Source organism: Rhipicephalus sanguineus, chromosome 10, assembly GCF_013339695.2.
Source record: "Rhipicephalus sanguineus isolate Rsan-2018 chromosome 10, BIME_Rsan_1.4, whole genome shotgun sequence".
Classification (NCBI taxonomy): Eukaryota; Metazoa; Arthropoda; class Arachnida; order Ixodida; family Ixodidae; genus Rhipicephalus; species Rhipicephalus sanguineus.
This window is the reverse complement of record NC_051185.1, coordinates 145,513,810-145,532,118: the sequence shown is the minus strand read 5'-3', so window position 1 is coordinate 145,532,118 and position 18,309 is coordinate 145,513,810. Positions and strand designations below refer to the sequence as shown.

Sequence of the window (18,309 nt, the reverse complement as noted above, 5' to 3'; positions counted from 1 at the left end):
ATTAGCTGGCTTGAAGTGGCAAACTTGCCTTGTTTACTTGGACGACGTCGTTGTGTTTTCCTGGAACTTCAACGAACACCTCCAGCGCCTTGAATCCGTACTTCAAGCAATCAAGAACTCCGGGCTCACCCTGAAACCACAAAAGTGCCGCTTCGCGCTCGAGGAGCTCTTGTTTTTGGCTCACGTGATCTGGAGACTGGAGTGCACCCAGACCCGCAGAAAATAGCTGCCATCACCGCTTTCCCGCCACCCATCGACACGAAGGCCGTGCGCCGATTTCTCGTCTTGTGCGTTTGTCAAAGACTTTACGTTCTGTCAAAGACTTTACACGGATCGCCGAGCCACTAACGCAGCTCGCGAATACCGACGTCGAATTCAGGTGGCAAACAGTGCAAGTCGAAGCATTTCATGAACTGAGACGACGACTGCAGACTGCTCCGATACTTGCGCATTTCGACGAATTTGCCGATACGGAGATTCACACCGATGCAAGCAGCGTCGGACTCGGCGCCGTACTTGTGCAGCGGATGGAGGGACTGGACAGGGTTACCAGTTATGCTAGCCAGTCGCTCTCTAAGGCAGAGGGCAACTATTCCACAACAGAAAAGGAGTGCCTCGCCATCATCTGGGCTACGTGAAAGTTTCGCCCCTACCTCTACGGCAGGCCCTTCAATGTTGTGAGCGACCATCACGCCTTGTGTTGGCTAGCTAACTTTAAGGACCCTTCAGGTCGCCTCGCACGGTGGAGCCTAGGACTTCAAGAATTCGATATTACCGTGGTGTACAAGTCCGGAAGGAGACACTCCGACGCCGACTACTTGTCTCGTGCGCCCGTCGACCCACCACCGCCTGACGACCAGGATGATAACAGCTTCTTGGGAGCCATAAGTGCCGACGACGTCGCCGAACGACAGCGAGCCGACCCGGAACTGAAGGGTCTAGTGGAATACCTGGAGGGCCGGACCACCGTTGTCCCAAAAGTATTGGCATCATTTTCCTTGAAAAACAACGTCCTCGTAAAGAAGAACTTCTCTCCGGCCCGAGCCAGCTACCTTATCGTTGTACCTTCGGGGCTGCGACCAGAAATTCTGCATGCCCTGCACCCCGACCCGACTGCTGGACACCTCGGACTTTCCCGCACGCTCGCACGAGTACAGGAAAAGTACTACTGGCGACGCCTTGCCGCCGATGTCACTCGCTACGTAAGGACGTGCCGAGACTGTCAGCGACGAAGACACCGTCCACAAGACTAGCAGGCTTCCTTCAGCCGATCGAGCCTCCTCGACGACCATTCCAGCAGATCGGGATGGACCTCCCGGGGCCGTTCCCAACGTCGACTTGCGGAAATAAATAAATTGTTGTGGCTACCGACTACCTCACCCGCTACGCCGAAACAAAAGCCCTGCCCAAAGGCAGTGCCGCTGAGGTAGCTAAGGTCTTCGTTGAGTGCATCGTCCTTCGACACGGCTCCCCAGAGGTTCTCATCACCGACAGGGGTACGGCGTTTACGGCTGACCTAACTCAGGCGATCTTGGAATACAGCCACACAAGCCACCGCCAGACCACCGCCAAACCACCGCGTACCACCCACAGACCAACGGCCTCACCGAGCATCTCAATAAGACCATCGCCGACATGCTGGCCATGTACGTCGACGTCGAACACAAGACGTGGGACGCCATCCTTCCGTACGCGACCTTCGCGTACAACACGGCCGTACAAGAAACGACGCAGATGACGCCATACAAGTTGGTCTACGGGCGGAGCCCGGCAACGACGCTCGACGCCATGTTACGAAACGTGGCCTACGAGGAAAACATCGACGTGACCACTTACCTACACCGCGCCGAACAAGCACGACAGCTCGCCCGTCTACGGATCAAGAACCAGCAGACGACTGACAGCCGCCGCTACAACCTTCGAAGACGCCACATGGAATACCAAGCCGGTGACCGTGTATGGGTATAGACGCCAATACGCCGACGGGGACTTAGTGAGAAGCTTCTTCGACGATACTTCGGACCGTACAGGGTACTTCCACGCCTCGGCGCACACGACTGCGAGGTTGTCCCTGGCGGCATTAAAAACTCTCAGCGGCGCCGTGCGCGACCTGAAGTCGTCCATGTCGTGCGCCTCAAGCCATATTACGCGCGTTAGTTAATCATAGGGCTGTACTTCAGCTTTATTATTGTACTTTCTTGCTTGTGCTTATTGTTTATTGTACTATCTTGCTTGTACTTATTGTTTATTGTCCTTTCTTGCTTTATCGTGTTATTTATTGTTGGATGCATTGACACCCTCCCCCCCGCCCGTTCTGTTTTAGGCATCGGGACGATGCTTTTTCAGAGGGGGGCATTGCCACGTGTGTTTCTTATTATCCCTTTTGCTGTTCGGTTTTCGCCCACAAAGGCTGTCAGTAACGCTCAGCGCAAACCGCGCCTCATTGTTCGAGAAGCTTCGCGATTATTGTAGATCATTTTGTTAAGATTGTGCGCAAGACGCGAACACTCGAGCTTATTCTAGAGATTGCGCAACCAGCGATAACGCTGGAATATTCCACGGCACATGCATAAATGCCGACGCGCTTCAACGCTGGTCAGTTGATCGACGGTCGACGCTCTGTTCGCCGCTATCAGTGTATTGCTGTAGTTTGACTTTCAGTTTCTTGGCCACAAGTTCGGCCAAATAAAGAGTTTCATTTCGGACGTGCTGACTGCTGCCTTCGTCGACGTCACGACCACGTGACAATAATATAGCTTTCTAAAAATCCGCAACAGTCGATTTACTTGCACGCAGCTTTTCTAAACACGCAACATACGTAAATGAGTGTCTGAGCGTGTGAAAGTATTGAGTTGAGCACCTTGGCGAAAAAAATACTCGGCTAAATGATGCGGCTCGCGGCGATTTGAGTTTAAAAGAAAAAATGCGGGCAGTTTGCACTAAGTCCCGCAAAGCTTGGTACAACGAACCACGGGCCCGTTGCCGCTTGTACTCCCCGCCGACCGACACGTCTGACTTCGAGACGCGCGGCTTCCTTCCCGGGAGCACGCACTTTCTGAGCACGCGCCCTGACTCGGACACAATCGGGCGCCGGCGGGCTATGAACTGTAAAGCGGTGGCTGCGTGCGATATCTCCGTCGGTGGGCGTAGAAGCTGCTGTGCATTAAGCACCTTGCACGAAGAAAGGTCCCGTCTTTTAGGCGCTTTTCCTTCCGTTCTCATTTTTTCTGTGCTACGCTTTACTCTCTCCCCTCCTCTTTACCGTCCTCCTCACGCGCACTTCGCTTTCACACCCCCTTGCTGCACAATACTATACAAGGCTACGCTACGTTTTGCGAGCGTGCCTGCGTAGCCGTGTGGTTAGGACGCTCGCCTTCGAATCGAAGGTACGCGAATTCAGATCCCACGTCGTGAAGAATTTTGATCGGCAAGAAATTTTCTGTTCGTCTTTCTTTGTATCTCTCTTTCCGTCTCTATGGTTGCTTCTTTCTTTCTTTCTTTCTTTCTTTCTTTCTTTCTTTCTTTCTTTCCTTTCTTTCTTTCTTTCTTTCTTTCTTTCTCTTTCTGTACTTGTTCTGAAGGTTATTACAGACCACGCCGTAGCGGTGAGTAGTGGGATTTGCCCAAATTTTGGGGTGCATATCTGTTAATGATGATGATAGTTTCCCGGCATGGACGCACATTGTGCGCTGAGCTAGAACAACTTCGCTGTTAAAAAATTAAATTTCGGGTTTGACTCGCCATAGTATTCATAACTGTAAGGCACGTCGGAGACTCGGAATTCATTTCCGATCAATTGAGGCCTTTAACCAACTGTTAGTAAAGGGGCTTCCATTTCTTGCACTTCCACTTCCATTCCTCACGCTGCTTCTTCTTACTCAATGATTCAAACGACTCTTATTGGTTCTTCTCTTGTAAACGGAACCACCCGCCGGCTACACGTGTTCAGCTGCATCGATAAATAGTGCAGTCGATGCACAGAAAGCACCACACCTATCAGCTCGTATCGCACCACGCAAACGTTTCGGCACGCAAACCATGCCCTCTCTGGCATATTGACGCCATGTTGCGGCAGCTCTGGGTGGTGAATGAGGCTCCCTATAGCATGACGGTGGAGTTTTGTGACCGGTAAAGTAGTGAACAACTCTGGTAATGGCTACAGTATTTAAGAAGTGCTTGCCTGCCGAACTCTGCGTTAGTCTTTCATATTGCGCTACCGTGTCGGCTGCGATGAGTTCGTCGAGGGCGTTTTGTATCCTGACCTTTCAGAATTATTCATTACGCCTCTGAAATGGGAGTCCCAGCGCCTGTTTGTACGCTCTTCAGATGATGTACAGTAGTTTATCTTTCTCCTCAACGGGGCTACGTAGACTATGCTACTGATAACAAAAGCCTTTACTAGTCGATCGAGGTTGTGTTCTCTCGTTCCATATTTTCTGTTAGATATTCTCTGATGGAATGATGTACGATCTTTTCTAAAAGCGGATAATTTCCGCACCATGTTCATTCTGCGAGATTCGGAGCTCGAGGACTCTCAGATTCTTTACCGTAGGTATTCCATTGCATTCCTAACAGACTCGCGATGTCTGACCTTTCCTCAATAGTTTTACCTCCCCTGCAAGTGGGCCTGTAATTGGGAAAGTTCTAACTTTTGGGGAAGCACTTGGGCCGCTTGCCTTTGCTATATTCTTCTACGGTCTCTCCGGCTTGCCCATCGCTCCCGGACGTCGCCCAGAGGGTGGTGTCGTCGACGTTTAGGCCATCTCTGATTCCTATCTTTTCGAGGTAACCGGGTAAGCCATTCATCGCTGTGAGGAATAAGACGGGGGATAGAATTTATCTTTGCGGAGTTCTTTTGCTTCCTAGTTCTAAGTCTTATGATTTTGCCGCACCAATCGTGAATTCGATAATCTGCGACGTGATAGCATCTCTTACGTAAGCGTACGTATACCCTACCCTCCGATCCTGGAGATTCTTTAATATAGACTTACGCGTTACATTATGGAAAGCCTTCGCTAGGTTGGGGCCACAAATCGCTTCGGTATCGATGATTTGTTTTCCGATATCTACTATGTGATCTTTGATTTGTGGAGATATGTTCTGCGTTGAGAGTTCTGGTCTAACGCCGACCATAGTATGCGCTTATAGCCCGATACTATCCATGTACTTCGCGGGACCTGTTGCCAATGCATGACAGGAGTAAAATTGGGCCTTTGGTATCCTACGTGAGTTTTCGTCGCGGGTTTTCGAATTCAGATAACCGAGCAGTCTTCGCTTGACTCAATGTACTAACGCACTACCGTCAATTTTTCACACATTCCGTGAACGGTTTGATGGATTCATCATGCATGTTCCTTAGTGTTTTGCTGGTTATGCCGTCCGGCCACGGTGCAGTTTCGTGGTTTAGCCGCACGAGTCAGAGTTAGACCTTGGGCCCCGCTATAGGGGCGTCGAGGTAGTGTTTTCTTTTCTTCGATAATCTGGGAATTGCTCACTGCTCGCATCACCCTCGTATCTCTTTTCCATCCCCTGGAAGAGCTTCTCTCCGCTACCCTTGTATTTGTATATTATTTTGTACAGAGTGTGTTTCTTCGCAGTTTTTGTGTCCCCTCGGACCTAAAAGGGAGTGAAGATTGTCCCAAGTATTGGATGTGTCCATCTGGCTCTCCACTGCGACACATGTGGCCTCCAAATTGTTCTATTTTTTTAATTGCGCAATGATCTTCCTCACACTTCTATTATACTGTTGCTACTTCCAGAGTTCTTGCATAAGACTCCTCCCATCGCAGATGTTCACGAGTTTGCTATCCACTTCACTCGTTGCCTCTGTTTCAGGCGCGACATCGATGGCCTGTTAACGCTGTGTCGGAGATTTCCCGTCTATCTTTGTTCGTAATTTAAGAGCGCAAGTGCGTCTTCTGGGATTTCACTGAAAGTATACTGTTCAGTTAGCTTTACGAATTCTTCCCCTTTTCCTGCTGAAGTACGCCTGCACCGTTGCGCAAACAGTGTAGTGGTCACTACGTGGATGTTCTTGTGCACTTGCCCATATTACGTTTTCTGTTTTTCTAATAAATGTTAGTGACGGTGTCGTATCAATACTCACATAAATACCGAGGGTTGGTCACGAGCGATAGTCCGTCGTGTTTATTGTCTATTCATAGATAATGATCCTTGACGGTTTCTACAGTGCATCCCCATGTCGCATGCGGCGCGCTAAGTTCACCCGTTATGATCAGCGCCTGCCCATTTTTCTATGCTGAGAATTTTGCGAAAGAGTGGACATAATTTTTGCTTGTGCCGAGGAGGGCTTTAAATGTTTGATGCAAAAAATAACTCTTTTCTTTGTGCGCGGGAACAAGTTCTATTAAAACGTGATCTATACCGGTGATGCCAGATCATGTTTTATGCCCGCACAATTCCTACCTGACCGTGTATGACCGTAGTATTCCTACTAGAGTCGTAACTGTCAAACACTCGCTAAGAGCCCCATTTGATTTCTAGCCCGACAATGTTGCCCGTCAGCGCCCCCCCCCCCCCAATCCCCACCCTCCATTTTTAAAAAAAAGCGATGACACCCGGAACCTGCCCAATCGTTACGAACTCCTGCAGGTTCCCTTGCGTACGACGATACTGGGGGCAGTTCCATTACGAAAATATGTTATTTATTAGGTAATTTATTATTTTATTCTTTCAATCTCCATTTTATTTCTCCGAGCATTGTTGCGATTTCCTTTGAACAGTAACTTTTCTAGCGGAAATATATATGGCTAGCGTTTCGTACACTTCCCTGTTCGTCAACAAAAACCTATTAACTCTTAGACACTCGTTGCGAGTTTCCCCCACCTCGCCAAGTTGGTGGTAGTTGTCCACGGTGCAGCACCGTCCGGAAGCCTCGACTCCTTCATCCAGGTCGATTCCTACCAGGGGATCGTCCGCGACCAGCACATGGGCATGCGAACAGACGTCGTTTCTTTGTGCACAAAAGATACAAATTACGTGCAATCGCAAATTCCGCCCACCTCGCCTGATCAAAGTGTTACCGGTTGTGCCCACGTGTGCTCCGTTAAGACAGAGGATGACACTGTATTATACACTGGATACATCGCTTCGGGTACACGAAAAAGCCAGATCGAGATACTCATGTCAAAGCACTTTCAGTGCGTCAGGCTTGAACCACCACGTCAATCACTGGCGTTGGTGACATCAACACTGATATCTCCAGCCAGGAAAACAAGTGCTTAACACAATCTGCGCTAGAGTGCTTTGGTTTGATGTGCCACGAAAACTGCAGGAACCCCACAGCTCACCATCGGCGTGCATAGGTTCCACTCTGGCTAAGAACGTGTTTGAGGTTGTACCTGAGTGTGACTGGTGTGTACCATAGCAACCACAACGCCATCGCCACCACCAATCAATACAATAAATGTTTGTGTGTACTTTTTCTCACGATGAGCGCAGATGAGGAGAATGATTTTGAAGGGTTGTTCGAAATTCTGCCTCACCTCTCTGTCGCGTGCTAAAGAGATTTGTGGTCGTCCACCTGCAAAGAGTTAAATAGCCTACAACCTATACTGTGTAAAGGACGAGATAGAGACAACACCCGTTGCTGGGCCAAGCTGTTCTATTCTGTCCTCGTCTTTCTCTTCCTCTGCCCCCCGAACTCTCGAGGAAGCCGCCGAGCCCCAGTGCCGCTCTTGCTCTTCTCACTCGGCCACGCTGCGGACCTGGCAAACAAAAAAGAAATAACAGTTCAGTCCAAACGGAGCAATCTTTTCTTGAAACGCGACACGTGCACTGCGAAGTTATTTCTCTTCCGCCGGTCGAGTGCAAAGTTTGGATCCGCGGTGCTAACGCGCCATGTGTTCTCTCCCAGGCGTTCGGTGATGGTGAAGGGCCCCTCGAACTTCGCGAGTAACTTCTTGCCCACACAGCTGGCGCCCCTTTGAACCCACACCTCGTCTCCGATGTTGTACGTCGGGGCAGGTCGCCGGCGGCGGTCATAATTGTACTTTTGTTTCTCTTGGGCTTGTGTGGCTCTTTTCCTCGCCGCAGCTCTGATCTTCTGGCAGGCGTCCGTACGGCTGTCATGGCGCGTGATGCTAACAGGAGCGTCTAGCTTGAGGACAGCTTTCAGTTGTGGCAGCTTCCCATATACGATTTCGTACGGCGTCGAGCCAGTCGATGTCTGCACCGCCGTGTTAACCGCATAGCCAGCAGCCCGAAGGTGAACATCCCAATCGGCCTCTCCTTTCTTCTCTAATTTAGTATACGGAGCGAATCTTGCCTGAATAGTTTGATTGGTTCGCTCGATAAGGCCGTTTGCCTGGGGATGGAACGCAGATGCATAATGGTGCTGCACCCCCGCTTTAGAGAGGTACTTTTGTAGTTGCCGGCTACGGAATGTTGTTGCGCGATCAGATATCAACTTCTTTGGCAAGCCATGCCTCCATTCAAATCTTCGTTTCAGGAAACCGACTAGATGGTCAGCGGCAAGGGATGGTACGGCTGCCACTTCCACGTATTTGGAAAGATAATCCACAGCCGCAAGAATATAGCGGTTTCCAGCAGATGTGACGGGGAGCGGCCCTATGTAGTCGATGCCTACCATGTGAAATATCTGATCAGGTACCTCAACAGGTGTCAACAGTCCTGGCTGGCACCCTGGCAGTCGCCTAAACTGTTGACACTTTTCGCAACTGGCGACGTAAGAGCGCACATTGCTTTGAATTTTCGGCCACCAGAAGCGTTCTTGTAGTTTGCGGAGCGTGGCTCGTTGTCCGATGTGCCCTGCTTCGGGGTCATCATGAATGGCCCGTAGTATTTCGGTACGCAAACATTTCGGAACGGCCAGAAGGTAGCGTTCTTCCGAGAGGTCCTTGTGCCACTGACGACGGCAGAGCACATCATTGCGTATTACAAACATCGGGTTTGTTTTTGTACCCGTTACAGACGCAATGGTTGGGGCCAATTCCTTGTCCTCTTGTTGGGCTTTGGGCATGTTTGCTTGAGCGAAGTAGATGTGATTCTGCCTACTTCCGTCCACACGGGTGAGAGGGTTGCGCGACAAGGCATCGGTGATATTGTTCAAGACCCCAGCGCGATGACGCACGTCAAAATCGTACTCTTGGAGCGTAATAATCCACCGGGCAAATTTGTGCTTGAGCTGCAGCTTGGAAAACATCCATGTTAACGCAGCATTATCTGTTACGACGGTGAACCTGCGTCCAAACAGATAGTGCCGAAATTTGTCGTCCACGCTCCACACCACCGCCACACATTCCAGCTCATTGGAGGGATAGTGGCGCTCGGTATCGGATAGTTTCCGGCTGGCATAAGCGACGATGTGCTCGACGCCGTCTAAATCGCGTTGAACGAGCACTACCCCTAGACCGACTTGGCTAGCATCGGTGTGGACTTCAGTGGTCCAGTCATCATTAAAGTGACTCAATACTGGACAGAGAGTGAGCTTCTGCTTTATCGTCCGAAAAGCGGTGTCTTGCGCATCGCCCCATTCAAATTGAACGCCCTTTTTGAGGAGATCGCTCAGGGGAGCTGCAATCGAAGCGAAGTGGGGAATAAACCTCCGCAAGTACGACGCCATGCCCATAAATGATTGAACCTGCTTCAAGCTGGTTAGTGTGGGATAGTCTGACACTTGCCGCGACGCGCTCCGGGAGTGGCTGTATACCGTCAGGAGAAATATTATGTCCAAGGTATGCTATCTTAGACAGACCGAACTGACACGTGTCGCGGTTCAAGCGGAAGCCCGCCTCGTTGAGTCTGTGGAGCACTTCGTCTAAATTTCGCAGGTGTTCGTCCTCGGTGGTGCCGACGACCAGGATGTCATCCAGGTAGACCACGCAGGCTCGGTTCTTGAGGGAGCCTAGGAGTGAATTCATCGCACGCTGAAATGTGCTGGGGGCCGTTCTGAGCCCTAACGGCATGCGATTGAATTCATATAAGCCTGATGGAGTGCGAAAAGCTGTCTTGCTTTTATCTTCTTCTGCGACGTTAATCTGCCAGTACCCTGCACGTAAGTCAAGTGACGAGAAGAATATGCAGTGGCGAACTGTATCAATGGCGTCGTCGATGCGGGGTAATGGATAGGTGTCGGGCGTCGTACACTTATTGAGCTGCCTGTAATCTAGGCAGAAGCGCATGGATCCGTCTTTCTTTCGCACGAGCACGACAAGTCCTGGACGACAGGACTTGACGAAGGCCTAATTATGCCTGCCGAGAGCATCTCGCGCACTTGATCTGCGATAACGGCGCGCTCCCTCTCAGCGTATCTTCGCAACGGCACACATATCGGAGTGTGGTTACCCGTCGGCATTCGATGCAACAACATTTTAGTGCCCGGGAGATCTGCTGTTGAGTTGGCGAATACCGCTGAATACTCTCGCGGAAGCCGCCGAGCCCGAGTGCCGCTCTTGCTCTTCACAACTGCGACTTGCACTTTCCTCTTGAAGCTTGCGCATGGCTTACTAATGGATGCTTGTGCTTCAAGAGATCAAGAATTGCCCAGAAAGGAACGAAAAGTGACTACTGCCACGTTTCATGACAACGATCTAATCGCTTATAATTGCGATGAGGCCACCGCCAATGCCCAGAACTTTCTAGTCGTTGTGAAATGTAAAAAAAGTGCAGAATGCCATGTAACACTTGACACAAATAGCGTGATTATCCGATTTTGTTCAAAGCACATTTTCTCCAATAATGTCTCTACAAAAGCCCCAACGTTTCCTAAAAAAACACTGTAGAGCTCTTTAAAGCATCCAAGTTAACCTCACGCGTGTTAACGCTAGCATTTGTGGTATTTCTTTGCGTTTACGTCGCACGTACAGAGCGCCCGATCCCACCTTACACACTAGTGTGTGTCTACGGCACGGATGTTGCGTCGATGAAAACGTACCCCTACGATGGCCTTTGCGACTTCATCATGCTTGAACAGATGCCCTCCGAGATGGCTTCTGATTTGGCCGAGCCGTACCAACCGCAAGTGAAACACTTCGTCGAAACTGCGGCTAACTACAGTAAGACTGAGTTCGTCGCTGGTTTCGATTTCGGGTGAGTGTCGACGGCGGTACTGATAAACTGCTCACTGTTTTTTAAAATAATGCAAAAAGCTGCATTGTGTGAAGAAACGTCTATGAACGCAGCTTTTTTGTGAGCACATTTATTTGCTAGTGTACAGAAGTTAACAAATATGTCGCGTAGAGGTGAAAACACAGGGCAGGAGAGGGCTTAACATGGTGTGACGTACGGCAGCAGAGCAAAAGCAACAACGAAAAATAAGGACAGACTTGGACATGAACTAATAATTGGGGAGTGTTTTTTTAACACGGCGGTCTTTTATGCCGGGGTCCACCAAGACATTCATGACGGTTTTCCCTCGCGGAAATACGTCAACATGCGCACGATCAAATGCCAAAGAAAAACTATAAGAAAAGAGTTCCGCAAGCTGGAGTCGAACCGACGTCCTCTCGGCCCGCGACAATAGGCGATGGGCGCTGTAACCACTGCGCCACGGTCTTTTTTTTATTTCCGGTTGTACGTCACACAAGCGGGGACCACAGAAATATGTTACAAAATACAAAAACGTGCACAGCAGACGTCACAGCGAATAGAACATCTGCCTTCAATCACTGCATGAACAACATTGCGACTTAAAATTCCTTCATAGTAAACAGGGGTTCTATCCTCTCCAATCATGATGGACACATTCTTCTGCTTTTAACACTGAAGTGTTTTATTCTTGGATCCACCAAGACTTTCATGCAAAAGGAACGGCATCAGATGGCAAAGAAAATAACCACAAGAAAAAGTTCCGTCGACAGGAGCCGAACCCATGACCTCTCGGTCCGCGACGATGGCTGGCCGGCGTTTAGCCCACTGAGCTACCACCAAACATATAACGTAGGTGACATGAACGCGCCTTTTACCTTTCAGAGTTTCCATTCGCAGTGCTCTTGGATGGATGGATGGATGGATGGATGGATGGATGCTGTGAGCGTCCCCTTTATAACGGGGCGCTGACATGTGTGCCACCAGGCTCAGAAAAAATACACGCGCCGTTGCTACGACCATAGACTTTCCTAAAATTAACTAGAGGGGACTCTGGCGCTGCGATCGTTCAGCCACCATGGGAATGATGGAGACGGATTTGCCTAGTCTTCGTGCTTGCGGGCTTCGAACGCACTTGTGGCTTTGTTTATTGTTGTGTTTTGGTTTTGTTTCGGATGAAAGAATGGACCGTTGTTAACTTCGTGACCAGATTTGAATTGGTGAGCATAAAAAAGGTTAAAGTGGTGAAGTGTAGCTGCTGACATTTGCTCAACTTCGTTTTGCGACAAAGCGGACACAGGCGACGCGGAGCCGAACGGAGCCGAAAGAACGAAGTTTAGACAAATCCGTGTACTACCCACCATACTCATTCTGGCTGAAGCGCCATGCGTTGCAGCTCCTATGGGGAACCTGCGCTGGAGTTTCCGCGGACAGGGTGCGCCGCCCTGTCGGGCACGGCCGGAAACAGCCAGGCATACAAACAAGCACAAATGGCTGCTAACGTGAACCGCGCTGCAGTGGGCGATGATAAAACGAAGAAAAAGAAGCTTCGAGGCCGGCGATATTGCTGCGTTTATAAATGTCATAACCAAGAAGGCTTTGACAGCAGCGTGTCCTTTTATACATTCCCTTCACGACCGTACGAAAAAGAGCGGCGGCAGCGTTGGATACAGGCTGTTCGGCGCGCTGGGTAAGTGCGCTGTTTACTCTAAGGTTTGGCAAAGAAAATGGAAGGTGAGGCTTCAACATTCGCTTTATTCATTCTACAGGCCTGACGGAGAATCTTGGCAACCAAATTCAAACACCAGAATTTGCAGCCGGCACTTCTCAGGGAATGCAAGGAGCAATATCATGCAGCACCCTGCATACGTGCCGACTATTTTTCCGTCAGCATACCGCCGCACGGTTCCTTGCGACCCTTCGGCCCCGACAGAGCGTTTTCAGCGGTGAGTTTTTCTTTAACTTTCGTATTGTTGTTGAGGTTTTTGCTCAATTGTAGTGATATTAAATAGAGATATCGTGCCGCGCGGCGTGCGCGGAGTCGTCTCCGTCGCTCGTGAGGCAGATGGAAATTAGCTCTGGGCGCGTTCATTTATCCGGTTAACGGGCGTCGACAAACTGCCGATTTTATACAGTCATCATGCACCCTCCACAGCCCTCTGGTATCGCCCTGTCATAAGCGGGGCGTCGCTCTGGCCGCTAACAAAATCGCTGCCTGAATAAATCCCTAGGTCCGCATTGAATTCGAAAGCTGGAAAGCTCTTGCGCTAGAAACGTTTGTGTACAATGTCTTCGGAGAACGCGTCATTCGAATTCAAGTCAGCAAAAATTTAGAGTCCCTCACGGGGAATGTGTGTGCTGTATGACAGATAATGATGTGGTAAATAAATTACCGAATGCATTTTCCAGTTTTATATCCAAAGAGCAGCTGATATGAGGTCTTGAATACTGGCGAGATTCTTCCTTTAAACACAGCATACGTGTCGAGCTCTCAAAACACCGCTGCTGCTTCTTCCCGTGCCCCTTTCACTTACCTCTTTTTCGTTTCTCTGTGCTTTGGTTTTAGGAAAATGCATTTCATAGTTTATTGGTTTCAGCACTCTAGTCGCACTTGCAATATCGTTAAAGGCTGTGTAATTTCCATGTTTTGCCCTACCAGATGGCAAAAGAGACCACGGGACCAAACAAAGTCGCCCTCAGAAGAAAAGGCAAGTTGGTAGTTATGGTTGGTGTAGTTCAGAGATTCTACAGTACAGCATTATCTCATTATATACAGGTCAAGGACACCACTAGTTCGACTGGAGCCTCTCATCAGCTGCAACTATGCCCTGACCTGACAGATGAGAGTATTAGCTTGGAGCTGGTATGCTCACTTTTTCATAGAGCTTTGTTCATTTTTGGTCCCCATTTGTAACTTGTGACTTTCAGGTTGAGTCCACTGATGATCAGCAAGGTGAATTGTTGCGTGCTACTGTGGAAGAAGAGTGCCATCACGAAGATGCAGCCACATCGGACACCGCTAGTTCGACTGGAGCCTCTCATCAGCTGCAACTATGCCCTGACCTGACAGATGAGAGTATTACCTTGGAGCTGGTATGTTCACTTTTTCATAGAGCTTTGTTCATTTTTGATCCTCATTTGTAACTTGTGACTTTCAGGTTGAGTCCACTGATGATCAGCAAGGTGAATTGTTGCATGCTACTATGGAAGAAGAGATGCACGAAGATGCAGCCACATCGTGTTCTTCCACATCAGCGGAGAGACTTCCATCTCTGCTACACCATGCTGTGGGGCCAAGTGCTAGAGTGTGTTTTTTTGGGGGCTTCGACACAGTGTCTTTGACACCCGGGGCAGTGAGGGACCTTTGTGGAGTTTGCGACAATGTTTTTGCAATGCTGTTAGGTCTGCTGCCTGAAGTGAGGGATAAGACAACTGATGTAAGCCTTCCGAACAAGCTTTTAATATTTCTATTCAAGATGAAACATGGTTTGCCTTTCAGTGCCATTGCAGTACTTTTTGGCATTCATGAGACTACAGTGTCACGAATTTTTCATGCTGTTTTGGGCACACTGGCAACTGCAACGCGAAAGTGGATTTACAAGCCACAGATGCACGTTATAAAAGACACACGTCCAGAGTGCTTTAAATTAAATTATCCAGAGTGCACAGTCATCGTCGACTGTACCGAAGTGCGCACAGAAACGCCATCAGAAGTCAGACAACAACATGTTCTGTTCTCCACGTACAAAAATGGCTTCACCTTGAAATTTTTGGTAGCAATCGCCCCCTCTGGCTTTATTGTGTTCAAGTCTAAATCCTATGGTGGACGTTGCTCAGACACACAAATTGTGCTGGAGTCGGGATTCCTCGACATAATTTGTCAGAATGATGTTATTCTTGCTGACAAAGGTTTCCCAGGAATACTGGCAGGTGTGGTAGGCAAAAGTGCTGTACTGATCATGCCCCCTTTCTCTACAGGCAGTCAGCCTTTCACACCTCAGGAACTGAAACAAACGTACAATGTTGCACAAGTACGTGTCCATGTGGAGAGAGTTATACAGCGCATAAAAATACATGGAATTTTGGTAAACCGTGTTCCTATCAGTTTGATTCCTGCCATGAGTGACATTTTCCATATGTGCTGTGTTTTGGCAAATCTGCAAAGTTCAATAATTCAAAGTGGTGGAAAGTAAGTGGCTTCATTTTCAGTAACATTCATGAACACAAGCAGAAGTTTTTGCTAAACTGCACTGTGGAGTCTTGCCAATGGGTTTTACTTTTATCTTTGGTTCTTGCTTGGCTGATGTCGCAGTAATCTCACTGTGTGGCTTGTATATACTCTAGAATGTATTCACATCGAAGTCTTCATGCTGGATTATGCTCTCAATGCTATTAAACTTAACTATTCTTTGTATATAGGTTTAATCTTTTCTTGTTCTATGCATTTGTGTGCAGTGTTTATCATTTTTACTTTTACCTAGCGTGACTTCCTAAGAAACGCGTTTTTTGTATCCAGCTCTAACATTGTATGGGTGCAAGTATAATGAAATTCACAACAGTGACCCTTAACAAAACATGATAAAGCGTTTATTCTATGAACACTGGGGTGATCACACAATGGTATGTGCAAAGGTGTATCCGAAGAATACATGCCGAAATGTAAAAATATCTTTCATGGGTATCACATACGTTAGGACATAGACAGGTTAAGCATGACCAGTTAGGTGTGAGTAAAAACAATGCGACATTGCACAGCTTATGGCTGTCCATTTGACATGAGTATCACACACGTTATGAAACAATGGTTGCAGTGGCAGAGTCAAGCGCTGAGCAGTCGTTAAAAACAAAAAGACAACAACGATTCGGTCTCGCTTTGTGGACCTTGTTCACAAATTTGTTATTAATGTCCCCGTAGAAGGAACGAAATCTGTGTTTTTAGTGATTCGTTAACGCTTGATTTTTTCCACCATGAACTTTCATGACCCGACAGGTTTCCATCGAACTCTGAACTTCATTTCAAAACATTGGCTAAGCGTTACTAGTTAAGTAGGAGTAAAAACAATACAACATTGCAGTTTTCTTTTCGCACTATGCTTCCTTGCAGCTGTGCATATGGCATGAGTATCACATGCACTAGGATATACATTGGTTAAGCTCGACTAGTTAAATAGAAACAAAAACAGCGCAACATCGCACAGTTTTGCACAATTTGCATCCTCTCAGCTGTGCATTTGTCACGAGTATCACATATGTTAGGACAGACACAGGTTAAGCATGACTAGCTAGGTGGAACTAAAAACAATGCAACATTGCACAGCTTATGGCTGTCCATTTGGCATGAGTATTATGCACGTTATGATACATTGGTTGTGGTGGCAGTAAAGCGCTGACCAGTCGTTAAAACCACAAAGGCAACAACGATTCGGTCTCGCTTTGTGGACCTTGTTCACAAATTTGTTACTAATGTCCCCGTAGAAGGCCCGAAACTTCTTTATGCTTTTAGTGATTTTTTAACGCTTGATTTTTCCACCATGAAATTTCATGACCCGACAGGTTTCCATCGAACTCTGAACTTCATTTCAATACATTGGCTAAGCGTGAGTAGTTAAGTAGGAGTAAAAACAATACAACACGGCAGTTTTCTTTTTGCACTGTGCTTCCTTCCAGCCGTGCATTTGGCATTAGTATCACATGCGCTAGGATATACATTGGTTAAGCTCGACTAGTTAAGTAGAAACGAAAACAGCGCAACATCGCACAGTTTTCTTTGCACAATTTGCATCCTCCCAGCTGTGCATTTTTCACGAGTATCACATACGTTAGGATGTACATTGGTTGCATCCTATTTCATGAGCTCTTTCATGTAAAATGAATAAAAAAAGCTTTCCAGTTTTGGAATGTTCGCACTAAGAAAAGCTTCATCCCGCTCAACGACAACAATGATGCTCTGTTTCCTACTGTAAACAAAAAAGAAGCATTCCTTTGTGTTGGTGACATACATGGCAATTTGCACCTGGCAGTAATACTGGTGGCTGCGAGCAACTTTCAAGTGACCATCCTCGTAAACAATGTAGTTCACATAACTCTGCTGTGACACATGGTCAATGATAGTATCATCTCGCCTTGAATAAGGACACTTGATTTCCAGCAATTTCACATCACTACCAGCTTCAAAAAGCCCGTCGGGACTTGCGCATAGCCAAGGCTGGAATGGACTGATGACGAGGCCTACCTGCACAACAAACATGCAGCACGGTTTATTTTTGCTTAATGAAAATTAAGCCACATCACTTACTTATGTATCTTCAATTGCTTACTCGTAGCAGAGGGTAGTGGATTACATTAATTCAAGCCGAACATAATCAAATGTGTGGCATTACATACTATTGGCAATGAATTACAAATGTAGAAACCAATGTGTAATCAGGTACAATTTTTAAAGGCACCCTAAAGGCATATGTTCACAAGCCTGCACAAATTAGTGTGAAGTCACGAGTTGGACAGCCACTGATTTTGCGGACGGAGAATGTGGCCAAGAACACGAGACAAACAGGCCTTCCCTGCATTTGTTGACGTTGTAAACAAGTATATAAATAAAATGAAACACGGTATAAGTGGGTACCTATAAATGCTAGTGAAATATTGAGAAAAATATACATAAATACTGCAGGCATCGCAGCACATGTAAAAAGAAGAGTGGTCAGGAAGGATCGTCAATAGTGGCTTTTCTTCAAGGTCAGAACTGATCAGTTCCAATCTTAAAGAAGACAAGTCTACTTTACGAAACGTGAGCTCGAGCACACACCTCATGTTTACGGATTTTTGATCGCAAGCTTCCATCTTCCCTTCTTGCCGTTCTTTTAGATTACTAATGCAAATTAAACGTGCTATACACTGCTGGTTGATGGAAGGTGCCTAAATTAGTGAGCTTCAATATTAGCAGACCCGATGTTGGAGCGCTAGTGGCCAGGAACACCAATAATGTATGAAATTACGCAAAAGATGGGTTGGGTTTTGGAGTGTACAGAAGCTTAGGGGCACTATTCCTGTGATTTTGCAACAAACCTGTGTCACAGCAGTGCCAACTTTCCTCTCAAACTCCCTCCTGGCCTCCGGTTCCATGGCAGTACCTATTGGAAGGCAAGATACGTAGAGAAATTTGTTAGTTTGTTAGCAGCTACATCATTGTACAGTTAATAAAATTTGAAACTTTGGTGTGATGTGTAGCAAAAGTGCATCTTA

The 18,309-nt window shown here is 47.7% G+C and overlaps 2 protein-coding genes across 4 annotated transcripts; one reads left to right on the top strand and one right to left on the bottom strand.

Annotated features, from left to right (window-relative positions):
- The first annotated feature begins 12,483 nt into the window (after positions 1 to 12,483).
- Positions 12,484 to 15,496, top strand: LOC119372547 (uncharacterized). 3 transcript variants are annotated; one of them, XM_037643027.2, is made up of 6 exons: positions 12,485 to 12,757; positions 12,837 to 13,013; positions 13,727 to 13,775; positions 13,844 to 13,930; positions 13,996 to 14,160; positions 14,226 to 15,495. In XM_037643027.2, the coding sequence occupies exons 1-6, from the start codon at positions 12,558 to 12,560 to the stop codon at positions 15,258 to 15,260; spliced, it is 1,713 nt and encodes a 570-aa protein (XP_037498955.1). In that variant the 5' UTR covers positions 12,485 to 12,557; the 3' UTR covers positions 15,261 to 15,495. The 3 variants fall into 3 exon arrangements, with proteins under 3 accessions (XP_049275827.1, XP_037498955.1, XP_049275828.1); XM_049419870.1 differs by lacking the exon at positions 13,996 to 14,160 and having other exon boundaries at positions 12,484 to 12,757; positions 14,226 to 15,496; XM_049419871.1 differs by lacking the exon at positions 12,837 to 13,013 and having other exon boundaries at positions 12,660 to 12,757; positions 13,727 to 13,930; positions 14,226 to 15,496.
- Positions 15,497 to 16,856: 1,360 nt separating this feature from the next.
- On the bottom strand, positions 16,857 to 18,206 carry LOC125760140 (uncharacterized). The gene is made up of 2 exons (XM_049419872.1): positions 18,133 to 18,206; positions 16,857 to 17,299 (listed from the first exon to the last, which is right to left on the bottom strand). The coding sequence occupies exons 1-2, from the start codon at positions 18,187 to 18,189 to the stop codon at positions 16,910 to 16,912; spliced, it is 447 nt and encodes a 148-aa protein (XP_049275829.1). The 5' UTR covers positions 18,190 to 18,206; the 3' UTR covers positions 16,857 to 16,909.
- Between the last annotated feature and the right edge of the window lie 103 nt (positions 18,207 to 18,309).